Genomic DNA, 16,011 nt, shown 5'->3' on the forward strand with positions numbered 1-16,011 from the left:
TTTTATTTAGATAACAGCTCTGGTTAAATGCGATAAATGACTCATCTGTTACAAAAAAAATTAACTCGATTTTCTGCTAGACTTTCGCAATTTTAATACGCGGCGACAAAGTAATTTCCATTTTCTCCGAGCACATAATAAATTCCGAGAGAGTTCGTCCATTTCGGTATGGTCGCGGTTTCGCGTCGAAATAATAGAGAACCATCACGTGTATATGCACGAAATGGCGAGGTGTATTATTTATTATCCCTGAATTACAACTTGTTCTCCCAGTCGCCGGGTTCGCAACCGCTCCGAGAGAATCTCGATACATTTTTTTTCTCGCACAACTTCATCATTCCCCGAGTCAAAGTTTTGTGCTTCCACTTTTAACTTTTCAATTTTTCCATGTTTATGGACTCTACAAGATTTCGATAGGTTTAATTTATATAAAACTCGAACTCCTAGTTTTTATCTCAAATAATCAATAAGCCAATATAGTTTCAGGGATATAACACTGAAAAAAAATTTTACTTGATTAAACTTTTCAACTAAATTACTATTTTGTTAATTGAACATATATCGGTATTTAAGTCAAATATAGGTTTTGCTAGATTTAATGTATTCTATTTAATTTAAATATATGTTCAATTAGCAAAATAATATTTAGTTGAAAGATTATCGCGTTAACAAATTTTTTCAGTGAAGAGTTTAAAGAAGAAACTTCCGATTAAAACATATAATATTATATAAATAAATAGTTTTAAAAGTAGGATCATCTGCTGCTTAAAGTATCGCAGTAGATGTGTAAATTACAAATTTAGAGATTGAAAAATTTCTCCGACTTTCTCTCACTTCTCCGGCAGCTTCTCCGCAAAACGTGCGAGATTCTCGTTGCGAATTCCGCGATATCGATCGCATTTCGGCCATCGCCGAATCAGCAATATATCGTCGTGATGGCTTGCAATTTAACACAATTTCGTGCGTGAACTCCGATCAGATCCTCTAACTCGCGATAGCACGCATATAACGGGGAGTCCTGACAATGACGTACGCGAACCACGCCGTACACCATCAATCTCCGAACACGACGGACATCTTGAACACCCGTATCGGAATTTAATGGTTTGCGTTACGCACCTCGGCTACTTTAAATACGTGGCGTTGCGGAAGTGTTTCGCGCTGCAGTTTGCGCAAACTGACACAATTCTTGAAGAAACAATGCCACTTAAGTGTCTTACATTGCAAATTTTATCAGCAAAGTTATTCGTTCCACTTTGCGCATCACAATTACAAATAAATAAAGTAGACATAGTAAATTAAATGTCAACTCCGTTTGTATCACTTTTTAATTTTTTTTTTTTTTTTTTTTTTCGAACCAAGTCAAAATTTTTATTACAAAAATACAAACTAAATTTGAGAAATGTGACAGGGAGCTTTAAAAAAATTGTGTTTTTCATTTTAATCCTAGTATCTCACGTTTTACACTTTATCTGATTATCTTCAAGTTTTTGTGTTGTGGCTAAAAAAAAAAAGCAAGCAAGAGAACTGGTTAATGATAATGTAGTCGACTGATAATTGAAGCTACCTACAATCTACCGCGGTCGCTCGGGGAGGCGAATAAAAGACCCAGCGACATCACCGACAATTAGCCATGATCCCGAACACGAGATTGCGTAAGTAAAAGTACCTGGTAATCCGGAGAGGTCGGCTCCACAGGTCGCGCGACAACAAGCCGCACGTGGGTGCCCGATTGCCGTAAAACCGCGGCAACTTGCTCGCTTCCCATCCCACGGAGATTGACATCGCCGATCTGCAATATGTGGTCGCCGCTCTGGAGCCGATTATCCTGCGAACAAACACACACACACACACATTGCCCGCGATGCAAGAAGAAGCGATTTAATTTCCGCGGTGGGCAAACACTGGCTGGTCTTCCGCCGGATCTTTCGTTTTCCTCTCGTTTCTGGACACACGTACGCGCGCCGCTCGTCTTACGTAAATATTAGATCCATAGATTTATATTCGCCTTGCCACCGTGTGGACTCGAATAAATTTAGCGCGAGAGATCTAGTACGAAAAGAAAAGCGTGGGAAGGGCGCAAGATGCACGCGACGCCGCCCAGGATGATTAAGTGAGCAACTTATCAAAAGTTAAGCCGGTGATTAATGAAGGAATTTACTTTGTTAAGAGCCAAGTCCATGATAGGAATTATGCCAGGACCGTAATATATTCTAATTAATACTGATATAATCTTAGAAGCGCGAAAAAATTGTTTTATCACGTGTCGCGGAAGAAAGAGGAGACTCGACAATTTCAACGTGCAATGGAATGTAAATTTTTCTCTTGTTTGCTTACGCGATCGGCAACGCCTCCTGGAAGAATGGTTTTGACGACGACGCCGGTGCTACGTCCGCCGATGATGCCGAATCCAAGACCGCTGCCATCGTTGATGAGGTTTATCACTTCAACTTGAGCCCATTCCGTATTCAACTGCGAAGGAAAAAGATCACAAAGACGTCTGAGAACCGGTCTATCGCGAAGAAAAGCTTTAATAATATAATCCCCGTATACTTTATTCTCAAACGATTGGCCAATGTAATGGAAACTAAACTGTCGGAGATCTTACGTTTTCATGGAGTTTTTATCGTAATCAGCGAACGTCTATTAATCAAAGGAAATACGAAAGAGCAAAAGCAATCCTCTCTTCCTTTTAATTTTAATTTTAGATCGATCGTCAGTGGTATAATTATTTAAAAAAAAAACCAGCTTACCCCTCTGATGTATGCATACCTATATATATATATAATGCTAACACTTTTTAAGGCTTAACATTTTTTTACAGCGAGAGGGATTATTATTTTTAATAAAAGATTATCTTTGATAACGAAATGCGGAGCACAAATGTACTCCGTAATATCATTCATTTGTCAAAACTTCAAAAGAATCCCTCTGCGGATGTATTTTTCGCGAATATATTTCGTACTTCGTACGCATCCATAATTTTAACAACCGTAACTTATACCACAAAAAGAGAAAGAGAAAAGGCTAATGAGGATAAAGTAGGATGGAAAATAAGGGTAATGATGGCGCACAGCAGCTACCCTACCGTGACATATTTTAACGAACTTAACGAAACGAACAAGATTATTTGAGACTTTTCGCTAACAATGAGAAATTTGGTTTTGTCATGCTAACATATTTCATCTAAAGGCCGACTTAATTTAAACTACTCTCTCTCTCTCTCTTATTAAAATATACCCTTATATAAAACTTTCCTAATTATTTCCTATTATTATTTATTTTCGATTATTTCTTGGCTTCTAAAATTGTCAATTGCAATTTGCAAAGTTGTTATATAATTACAAAAGTATTTCAATATCAAATATATACCTAATGTAGTTGTTTCTCATATAAAAACCTATATAAAAATGTTTAAATCGTATACATGTGATGTATACCTTAATTTGTAATCAGTGGTTTATAATTTTCGTTTAAAATGAATACAATAACAAGCAGATGCGTCGCACTAATCTCTGCTGGCAATATATATTAGGTCATTAAATTTGATCAGTCCTCCAGAGTTTGCTTCGTTATCGTTCACGGCCACAATTAACGAGCTATTTAATATTGATGTTCCAATTTCCGATAGAGCTCTTACAGAGGGCACAATAGCTCATATCTTCCGGGGAAGAGGAGAAACGGATAAATCGTAGCCAAGATTTTCAATTAATTTTTCATCGTTCACCTCTCTCCGGGTATCATCGATATTGCGGTATTGTCGAAAAAGTAATGAGATTTAATTGTGCACCAGGATCTCTGCTTTTCCAAGCGATATTAGAGAGCGCACTTATTGCGCGGAATAATCCTTTCAATACACCGAATGTTTGAAAATATGCGAGGAGAGTCGCAAGTAGCGAACGAGAGAAGACTGTTATTCGTTACCGGAAGGGTGAAGTTTCAAAAGCTGGCAGGAAGCATCGAAAGCTCCAATTTATTACGAGCCGCACACACACCGACACACTAGACAATCGGTCGGATTTAATTAAAGCGTTTTTCCCGACGGTCGCATTCGGTCGCATTTTATTCCTCGGATTAGAGGGGGCGCGGAGTTATTGGCTCGTTACAACGTTGGTCCGATAAATTTTTTATGATCCGGTAATTGGTCCGTGCAAACAAGGAACATATAGAACGTACAGACATCACGGGATTTGTCGAAAATCCATGTCCTCTGTATCTCTCTCTCATTCTCTCTCGTAGATCGAAACCTGAATGCTAGTGTTTGCTGTTATCTAAATAAAATTATGTAGATGATCATCTAGATGAAACTTTTATCTTATCTTTATATAGATAATAAAAATATGTATTGTCTCTATCTGCATGTTAGATGAAAAAAGTATTACCTTTATTAAATTATCTAGAACAATTTGCAGATAATTTTGGTTTAGAATCATAGCACATAAAAATATTTAAATAGTAGAACTTAAGCAGTAAGCGATAAAAATTTATAAATAAAAATATATGAATGCATATATTTTTATATCCTTTTTATAATTTACATTTTCTTTATAACTGTGTTTATATAAGCAGTCTAAAAATTATTATCTAGATGAGTCGCCATATAATTTTATCTTTTATTCTAGATAAATTAAAAACAAACTCATCTCAATCTTATCCAAGGTGAATTTACATAGTTTCGCCTCAGCTTTAGCTAGCTAATTTTAAAATCATCTAAGCACGACATTTATAAATAAAAATATATGAATGCATATATTTTTATATCCTTTTTATAATTTACATTTTCTTTATAACTGTGTTTATATAAGCAGTCTAAAAATTATTATCTAGATGAGTCGCCATATAATTTTATCTTTTATCTAGATAAATTAAAAACAAACTCATCTCAATCTTATCCAAGATGAATTTACATAGTTTCGCCTCAGCTTTAGCTAGCTAATTTTAAAATCATCTAAGCACGACATTTATAAATAAAAATATATGAATGCATATATTTTTATATCCTTTTTATAATTTACATTTTTTTTTATAACTGTGTTTATATAAGCAGTCTAAAAATTATTATCTAGATGAGTCGCCATATAATTTTATCTTTTATCTAGATAAATTAAAAACAAACTCATCTCAATCTTATCCAAGATGAATTTACATAGTTTCACCTCAGCTTTATCTAGCTAATTTTAGAATCATCTAAGCACGACACTCCTGAGGAGAGATCGAGATAGAGAACGAGAAAGGAAGAGAGACAGACGGACACAGACAAGGCCGAGGGTGATTTACATTGCGGGTGTCGTACAAACGCGCGCGTGCGCCCCCGCGGCTTTGTATGCGCACTTACATTAATGAAAGATTAAACACACAGCTGTACACGCGCGGACTTAGCGAACCAGGAAATTCATGGTGAAAGAGATGCGCGGCGACGGGCTTCTCGGACTCTCCGGTCACGTCGGCATCATTAAAGATGAACGGGATATGCTCCTCGTCTGAACTTCGTACATATATCCGATAATCGTTTCTCACACGGCTCAAAATTAGTTTTGGAATAAGTAGTTGAAGAGCTCCGCATCGCGCTTTCTGACGCGCGAGGCGATGTCGAGATTACTTCTTCTTCTCTCGTCATATAAAAGCGGAAGAAGAAACCGATAATCAATCCGTTAATGCCGAATATATATTTTAAGTTCGCTCTATGCCATTCTTCTATTCTTAGCTTTAAAAGCGAGAGAAATAATGCGATGTTCTTCCAGCGATTTTTATACTTCGTATAGGATATGAATAATATAATTAATTTTGATTATATTATATGTAATTTTAGCAAACTAGTTATATTTTTTTCAGATAATTTTAGTAGATAGTAATAAGAATATTTTCTCGCAAAAATACAAAATTAGTCAATCGACAGACTATTTTATTTCTTTAAATTTGATGAAATGTCATATCGAGGAATTTCGGAGGAACTTCCATCAATAATGTACGAGACAAGAGACATTTTACTTTTTTGAAACGATTGATTTGAAACATTCAGCAAATTACAAATCAAAATTGTTACCAAGAAAATAGATAATCTGAAAAATGGATTTCATTAAATAATGCAAACAGAGTGGATAGTAATATGTCTAATTGGCAGAATAAAGTTTTACCATTGATCGACTTTTATTGACAGCACCGGAAGTTCTCGTCCATAATCTTATTATCTCCGAAAAAGTCGTCGATCTTCACCGATAATAGAATAGATAGACATGACATTTGCTTAATGACAATAGAAAGACAAATATATGTGTACGATTAAATATCTTGAGAATTTGCTAGGGTAAAAAATCTTTTTTATACTATATATAGAATGATTCTTAAACATATATCAAAATTTCAAGGGATGATTCATTTTATGAAAAATATCTCTGATTTCTCGAAAATTGCTTCGTTTCGAAAATACAGAGCGATATGATATATGATATAAGATTGGATTCATGTATCCTAGCTGATGGTAATAATTTTCAACAGTTCTTGTGAACAGTATGTATATAGATTAATAAGCTTTATATGTAATATTTATGTAATCAAAATATTGTATTTCTTGTAAATTTTTATCGTCCTGTATCTTCGAAACGAAGCGATTTTTAAAAACTCATCAGAGGTATAAATTTTCATAAAATGACCCAAGAAATTTCTCCTTGAATTTTTGATATTTAAAAAACACCCTGTATATTCTCGATAAATAATGCATTTGACAAATATAAATTTAAAGGTCTTAATATTTTTCATAAATGTAGATAAATATGAAAAATTATCAATACGTAAATTTCATTTCTGTATAATCTGTATTATATCCCGATTTTTTTTCACGGAGCCGCTTAAAGGTGGAATAAAAGAGTTAATATTTCAAGTCACGTTTGATTTAAATGCCTGAAACTTTGCTTCGTACTCAATTCCGTTTAAATTCGCGTTATTTATGATCGGTCTCGCCATTAACCGATATCGCCGATGATACATAGATTGTTCTTTTTTCTTTTTTCTATAGATAATAATAGACTTTTGTGTAAACTTTGAGCAACGGTGGCGTTAATCTGTATCTGTATATCGTTCCATTTTCGGTCGGACAAAATTAATTGCGACGAAAACATCGAAAGCCAGACACACACACACACACACGCACACATATACACACACACACACACAGAGGGCGAAAAGTCGTAGATTTAATTCGGAAGAGGAAAGTGTCAATTTGTTACGATTAAATGTTCCATCGAAATGGCATCGCCGTGAGGATAAACGATTCCACAGTCTCTCGCCGATAATGGACGATAAATTTTAAAGATCACGCAAACCTTGCCTGCAGAGAACCGGTATTGCCCGGAGGGCGTCAGCGAAACTCTTTACCGATAATTCTATTTCCGTCGCAGCCACTCGCCGCTGCTGCTATCGCGTTCGAAGACAGAGGGTGAAAAAAGGGAAACCGGAGGGAGAAAAAGCGAACGGGCGCCTAATTTATCTACGATTGAAAAAAACCACTCGATCTATAGATATATCGAATGCCGAGAAATCGGGAGGAATCGCTACGTTTCGTTCAACGGGCTCTGATCGAAAAGCCTCTCCCTCCGATAAAATCAATAGCTTGGAATAAACTACGGCAATTAACTGTTTAGAATTGTTTTTCGAGGCACATTCAATAAGCGCGCTCATATAACATGTTGATACATGTGTATTATTTTACCGTATGAATATGATAATATATCTATATATTAATATCCACATGTAATATATCTGACGTTGAAACCATTGTTTGCTTACTCGAGATGAGAGTAATAATAATATGTTCGTAAATATAAATTATTAAATGGGACGGTAAAAAAAAGAGTTAAAGGGATCTTATTGCATATTCATCAACTGCTTGATTAAAATTTTAAAAGTACGATCGGGTAGACAAGGAATTGTGCGAGAATAAAAAATCCTGAATATATATTCTCTTAAAAATACAATTTAAAAGATATAATATTATTTCATAGAGAAATACTACTCGACGTCTCTACTACACACGAGAGAGAGAGAGATGTCCAATATTAGATATAAGATAAATATTATTGGCGAGAAATGTATTGCCTCGAGACACCGGCAAAGCTGTACCAATAATTCTATTTCCGTCATAACCGCGCCACTGTTCCTATTATCGCGACAGAAGATAGATGGGGAATAAAAAAAGGTGTGTCGCGTGGAAGGGTTCCTAAATGAGGCCAATTATGCCAGGGCTATCGATCGGGATTTTATCGGCATGTCGCTACTCGACCGACTCCAGCGTAAATATTTCTTTCTGTCCCTCTCGAGTCCGAGGGAGACTCTGCAAAGAATTTGCCATATAAGACAATCTCGTGCTTGAAAAGCCCGAGCTATGAGCTACAGCTATAAAATAAGGCTGTCGAGAGAGGAGCGTGCTTATTAAGAGGCAATGAGGAACATCCTTTTACAGGAAAAGGAACACAGCAAAAGTATTCAGCACAATAGTCTCTGTTAAGAGGAAAGATCTCGGGATCTCTCGTTTTAGCAAACGAGAAAGAACAAAAGAGAAAGAAACAGAGAGAGAGAGAGAGAAAAAATTTGAATTTTTAAATCGGAGATAAAAATGTATGACTGTGAGGAGGAATATCAGTATATCTATAATCTAATCATTTCTGTGTACATTTGGGACAATGAGTTGATTATAAATAAGAAAAAGATATAGAGTTTTGGTAGATAAGATTTTAAATTACTATTATCTAGACTTAATTACTATTACCTATACTTAATTGAAATTGCTTTTTATAATTCGCAAAAAAATCCACGATTAGATTTTTCTTCAATCAAACAGATATTAAAGTTACAATTTAGGACTGATATTCTCGCAGCATTGAAAAATAGACGTAAATATGCAGCAATGTTATAAAAAACACAAAGCTTTCTAAAAAAAAAAATAAAAAAATAAATAAAAGACCATAAGGCTAGATAAATCAAGAAAGAACAGATAAGGTAAACGGCCCACTTTCCGACCTTTTAAGTGCAGTCAGGACAGTTAGTCTTTATTTATGAAGGCAGTATAAGATAAAATTGAGTTTCCTGTATACATTTATTTTGCTAGTAAATAGAACTAGAAATTATAATTTAATTATTTAAAAATACCAATAACCCTCTAATCTATTACAAATCATTTTAAAAGGTCAGATTCTTCGATTGAAAATATTGTATAATACACAGCGTTATTAATCTAATCGATATTCCAATAAAAATTTCGGGCCAAATAAATAGGTCAGAAAGTGGGCCTCAGAGAAAGAGAAGAAAAAAGCGGTCAAAACTCACCACCATGTCAGAGCCACTCTTGGAGGTGTCGCTGACGGCGGATGGACTCCTTTCGATAACGAGGCCTCCGGGTACCGGTGTCGAGGTAGGCGTAGGTGTTGGTGTATGCGTGGGCGTCGGGGTCGCCGCCGAAGTGGTGCTGGCCGGTTGGCTTGACTTCGGGGTCGGTCCCGGTGTAACGACGGTGGACGACACTGACACCGATTGATCCTTGTCGGAGCTTGTCTGGTTGTTCCCAGCAGCGGCACCGCCGCCGCCGCCGACGATGGACGACGCTGCTCCTGCGGCCGCTGTCGAACTCGAACCACCGGACAATTCATCCGTTGGCAAAGAGCTCCCAACGTCTATCAACAACAAGTTCCGCCCATTATTTAACTCCTTCGAGCGTGACGTGCCATATGTCATACCAATACGGCAATCAAATACCGGGATTAGATACTGTAACCTTTCGGGAAAAATTGCTTCTACGGTAGAATTTTCTTTTGTATCAATTTTACAAACAATAGGAACAAAAGGATTAGATATAAATTCGCAGAGTATCTTTTTCGAGATTTTTGTTCAACGTATCTACTATATGTATAAACAATTTTAAATTAATTTGATTGAAAATAAATGTTGAGAAATACACTTGCAATGCTGCAATATTGATCATTGATACCGTCGATATATGGTTTCTATCAGTGTCAAACTAGATCCCGTGAGGTAATTTATTTGTTTGCAAAGAGCTTCCAACATCTGTCAACAACGTACAGTTCCGCCCATTATTTAACCCCTTCAAGCATGACGTACCATATATCGTATAGTATCACTGAAAACAATTGTAATCGCGAAATTGTAACTTCTCAGAAAAATTGCTCGTATCATTATATTCTTTCGTGTCATCGATTTTACAATAGAAATAAAATATTAAAAAATAATGTGAAATTCATTAATTAATTTTAAAATATTAAATATAAAATTAAATAAATTAGAGTTGCAATATTTTTCTCGAGCATCTCTTCATAAAATATTATGTTATACTTAAAATAATTATACTTAAAGCTGCGTTTACAATTTTTTATTAATATCATTAATATTGTATTTAATTTTTCTAAAGTGTCAAACTGTACAATTTATTCATTTGCAAAGAATTCTCAAACATCTATTGATCAATCACAAAGTTCTTCCTATAATTTGACCTTTTCAATAATTAACGATCTTGTTTCTCCAAAATAAATGAAAGATATGCAAGACTGACCCGCTTGCCGCTGTGTTTAAATTTCGACTCAACTTTACGAAATTGTTAACACATTACAAAATTCCGCGGTATAAAATAATAAAAGTTCACATTGCGGTAAAGCGACATTCTCGCAAAGCGGTTGCGTTATTCGCATCGCGTACACGCATGGGCAATCTAGCACAAGTTTGCTCTGTTCCATATGCAATGACCGAGCTAAAAAAAAAGTTGGCGAAACTAATTTAACTCTCCGCGACGTGAGAAATTCAACGGGGATCAAAATTTATGCTGACACGAATACCGTAGCATCGTTGAAAAACTAATCATAATGATTTTAGATAATATCTTCTCTTTACACGCCCGATATTGTTCGCTATTTTGATAAAGGATCGCAAAATTGCAAAGAAAAAATATATCTAAATGAAAAAAATTCTGCGGCAAATATTGATACGCATTATATTCGCATTTGCGTGAGACGACAATTGCGTTATTGTCCGAGACGACATGATCTTCTTTCGCAAATCGAACATCTTGGCAAAAACTACGAGGAGGATTTCAATTTTCGACATAAGCGGATTGGCAAGATTGTGGCAATTACCTTGGGTGCTTCTTGCTACGACTAGCTCAACCAGACCACGGGCCTTCTGAAGAATCGAGATCGCCTGCTCATGAGAGATGTTCGAGTCTAAAGGCTGCCCATCGATCGCCAATATTTGATCCCCTTCTACCAATCGACCGTCGCTGAAACAAAAATGTCTTGACTCGATACACAATATCGTTCGTAACTGGGATGAGGCGGGAGAAAAGCGCAATTTCATGAAAGCGTATTTTCGATCATTGTGAAAATGTGGTGTAGATCTCAAGGTAAATAAAATAGAGATTGGCGCTGATCGAGTGAATAGATTTTGCATTCATGATAGACGCAAAATGGCATACGGCGGCAATCAACTGTATTGTCTGTCATTGACATTTCCGGCCAGTCGCGCGAGCGCGCGCGCAACTTCGCTTTACGCATTTCGAATTGGGTCGCTAAATAATCGAAAAGCGATCGATAATCAACTTATTATCTAATAATGATACGAATACACGCTTACGCAAATACACGTGGTGGGATGATTTTAATTAGATTGCTCTTGCGAGGAAGAGGGGATCATCGATCGCGCGTTATCAAATCGTTGCAATTTTTATTCGCGCCAGGAAAGGGTCATTACAAAACTTTGATAATCGTGATCCCTTTCACCTCCTCCGGTTGCTATCGCGCTGCATCCGCGTGTAATTACTTTACGTTCACTTTAGGATTCTTTAACGACGTCCGTTAAACTTGTAATCTCGTTTTATACAGCTGATATCGAGGGAAAAAAATCTCCGAGACCGCGGGGGATCGACGAGAAATTACAACCGATACTTGAAATTTTATCCTGTTATATCCAACGTGCATTTATGCGCACAACGCGCGGATTATCATACTTGCGCAATATAATAAAATCGCGTACATATTGCATCGCACGCGAGATTTTGTTGTCACGTTCAGAATAAGACGTTGCACATGTTATGATATAAATATAATTCAACGTCACACGCTAGTATGATATAATACCTATCGTAAAACCCGCTCTTGTTTTTCCAATCGCGGTGATTAAATTTTTAGTGAAATCGCCAGCGCGTCACACAGTGTGCGAAAAAATTTTACGACGTAAACGAATATAATTTTAAACGATAACTCAATCCGCCGTGCAATTTATTTTATTTTTGTTTCAAACGTTATTCGCAATTTATATTAAACCAAAATCGCTAGAATTACCAAAAATAAATGTATGCAAATTCCGTTTAAACAGATATGAGATTCGAATGAGTGCAAATGGTAGATAAGAATCCGTAATTGCGGATTTAATCGAGCCATCTCTATAAAAGCGAATTAAAAAAAAATTAAGATTATAGAAATAGACGAATAGAGTCTACATATTTTCGAAATGGACGATAGATTGTCGTAATTATGCGAGAATCCCGTCCGGTCCATGTTCTCCATTGTCGTCAAAAGATAGCATGGCGGCATATCGATGCTGGTTTTGGCTGAAGTGGAACAAGCCGAGAGAGCAGTTGTACGGGTGTCCGCAATCTGTCGAGAAATCCGAACGACAATACGACGACGACGACGACGACAGGCGAAAGGCGGAATCACGAAGAGACAGTCCGATAAGGGAGTTTTGACAAGCGGCAAGTCGCCCCGATATCTGACTAATTAAATTTCTCGGCGGGAGAATCTTGTGTACGACACGAAGAAACTATACGCGCAGAGAGAGTGCACCGTCTCGTGAGTCTCGCAAGTAATTAGATCGGCTTGAGACTGCTATTTAAAGCGCAAACTCCCGGAACGCTTCCTCTTTTCTATCTCTCTCTCTCTCTCTGTGTCATATAGATGCCGGAAGCCGAAATAAGAAACGCTGTGCTCGAATGGAAGGTAACGCTCGGATATAGAAAATAACAGGATCTTGTCCAATTTAATTTTAGGAATGCAAGTGGAAATTCTATCCCTTTGGTTGCCTCATAAAGTTGAAATTCACACATTCTTCGAGGAATACTCTATGCGCATCTCGCACGAAAATGGCAAATGTTCTATTTTCCAGTCTCGCATTGCGACGCGATAAAAATGAAATTTCTCAAATATTTACAAAAGAAATTGTTTTGTTGATACTTTTATATCTGTCAAATATATATGCGATATTTTTAATTACAATAAATTATTTATAATGAATATAGCTTGTGTAATCATCTCAGTTCGCGTAACAGATACAAAAGATATCTGCAAAACAACCGGAAGAGATACATAAGTTGTACATAAAGAGGAAGTTGCAAAGATCGATGAAACTACAGGGTTGAGAAGTTTTCTTTCATCGTGATAACGCTTATCGGGGAGAAACATCATTATCTTCGCTATTGCTTCCACGTGCTGTCCTTTATCGAGTAGTGTAGTTCGCCGTGACATTTGGCATAGCACGCAAAGCTACACATACCGGTTCTGGCATTTAATGGCACGATAGTGGTCGCGTTACCCAATTTCCGTCAAAGCGAATTTCGATGCCTGCGCCGTCGCTAATGATACAGACTCCGCTCGGTTTCACGGTAATCTACGTCTCGATTTTCTGCGGTTCGTAGAAGCGTAACCGACGAGATCCGGTATCAGCAAAAACACATCCGTAATTGGATGATACACCTTGCGGAATTGCGCGAAACGCGACGACAGAAATATTATACTCTCGTGTATCTACGAAAAAATCTAATTCGGAAGAAGTTGCTCCGAAAAAACGCGCAGCACGTTATACTGATAAAAATAAAGCGATCACATTAAACAAAAATTAAGCAAATTAAACTTATTGTACCATTTTTATACTCTTATGTCAAAATTAAACATCTTTCTTCTCTCTTATTCATCTCCCGTATTATATAACGAACAATTCTTCTCAGAGGTAGCGTGCAAAAATATTACTGGGTTAAGCAAACATAAATCTAGAACTGTATTAACATGATTCACAGAAATTTACTTAGCGCTAAATTGTTGCTGATTTTAAATTAATTCAATTTAAAAGTATTAATTAATGTAAATTTTTGAAAAGGGAAATTTTTAAAATCTAGAATCTTTGTACAAACAGTTATTATAAAAAAAAATAATATTAATAAACTCGTCGTTAGAAGTGAACAGGGAATAAAATATCCAGTTGACATTATTCGCAGGACCTCTGCAGTAATAAATATCTAAAAACAAAATGATAACAATAATGTTCGCTGTACAATAGAGTGAAAGACGACACTCATAAAATTAAAAGTATCAAATATAACACAAAATATATAAATTCGTAATGCGAAGGGATATTAAAAAGATAGCAACAAAAAATACAAATTATATCAAGTATTAAAAAAGTATTAAAAAAAAAAAAAAAAAAAAAAAACAGTAGATATTAATAATCATATTTTATATATTTTTTCGAGTAAAGCGGAAATTAATTATTTCGAAATCACGATATAACGACGCTGATAAAAATATCGTCGTAGTACACGTAAAGTATAAAAGAAAGGACGAAATATAAGACGCAAGAGCGATTCAGTTAATGCAGAGACAGCGCTGGATATCCGACGGACGGAGTACACAGAAACGCGAGAATGGCGGTTCTCTCTCGCCCCGAGTATTCCGGTATCCTGTAAATTATGAATGAGACGGATCTAGCGAGAGTCTTGTGTACCGAGCTCTCAGATTACTTTCCCGGCGTGCCCGCGCCTCAAAGCATACGGAGAGGGTAGTAAGAGTCGTAGAGGGTGGACTCTCCTTCCACGTCGGAGCTCTACGACTCTCGCCCTGACGCGACGTGGAAAAGCACCGGCCACAGCGGAGCTTTAACCACGGCGAAGCACTGAGGGTTTTAAAGCCGTCTTTTAACATACGCCGCGGAAGCGAGCACAATACACGCCTATCTCTGGGATATACAGCACGAATGGTATCGCGAAATAAAAAAAACACCTAAGTACATGTATTATTTTTTTTTATTTTATTTTTTTTTCGTGTACGTTTCCTCTATTTATTAACACGACGTCGGACTCGTAAAACGAAATGAACCGTGAAAACAACGATATCTCGAACGTATCTCTCGCGAATCGTAACAACGAGATGTTTTCGACAAAAGTTCTTTTCCGCGCATAAATAATTCGCGGAAAGCTCGATCGATACGGTCGAGAATTTAAGATCCAATGTTTGACACAACACAAGGGGAAGAACGTCTAACTATCCATTGTTTCCACGCTGCCGATGTATGTAGTTTACACGGTCCTGGTTGGCATAGTAAACTTTCGCCGAATTTCCAAACTGTTAGAGAACAGCTCGGGCTCATACTTTGTATAAAACGCGTCCATTATGCAAAATCGCTCACGTAAATTCTGTGGCAACTGCAAGTGCTTCAAGATAATTACGTAACTAGCTCTTAGACGTAATTTATATGCTCTCTACGTAAATAATACCGACAAACAATAGCTGCGTTAAAGAAAAACTAAAGGCATCCCCCGACTTTCTGATCTATTTGCAAGCGCTGATCTTCATCGAAAAAAATATAAAAGAACAGCACACACAGCTGTGCAAAAATAATTTGTAATACACATATTTAATCAAGTGTACGATTATTAGATGTAACTCGATTTAAATGCCGCGCATTTCTTTCTCGAAGAGTTAATCAATCTGATCAATTTTGTTTCGGAATCGACTTCAATTAAACATCGTTTATAAACGTGCTTAAACACTTCGAATCCGAGAGCGTTTTGATTTGAATCGAATCTCGCAAATGTTATTAGTCTGATGACCATCGCTAATTGCAGAATACGACCGGACTGTAAACATGAAAATGGAGCGAGGTAAATTGTACGCTTGAAGAGTAATTAAGCTCCACAATGCTGTGAATGCAGTCGAGCCATTTGAAAGAAATAGCGGTGGATCGCCG

General features: G+C 36.6%; 1 protein-coding gene across 1 annotated transcript in view; it reads right to left on the reverse strand.

Annotated features, from left to right (window-relative positions):
- LOC114945271 (multiple PDZ domain protein) overlaps positions 1-16,011 on the reverse strand; it is a 101,182-nt gene that overhangs the window by 44,845 nt on the left and 40,326 nt on the right. The window contains 4 exon segments of the mRNA XM_029321401.2: positions 1,670-1,828; positions 2,338-2,472; positions 9,319-9,662; positions 11,133-11,275. Of these exon segments, the coding sequence (XP_029177234.2) occupies positions 1,670-1,828; positions 2,338-2,472; positions 9,319-9,662; positions 11,133-11,275 (781 nt within the window).

The sequence above is a fragment of the Nylanderia fulva genome, unplaced genomic scaffold (genome assembly GCF_048542155.1).
Source record: "Nylanderia fulva isolate GAGA-0341 unplaced genomic scaffold, ASM4854215v1 Scaffold2, whole genome shotgun sequence".
Lineage (NCBI taxonomy): Eukaryota > Metazoa > Arthropoda > Insecta > Hymenoptera > Formicidae > Nylanderia > Nylanderia fulva.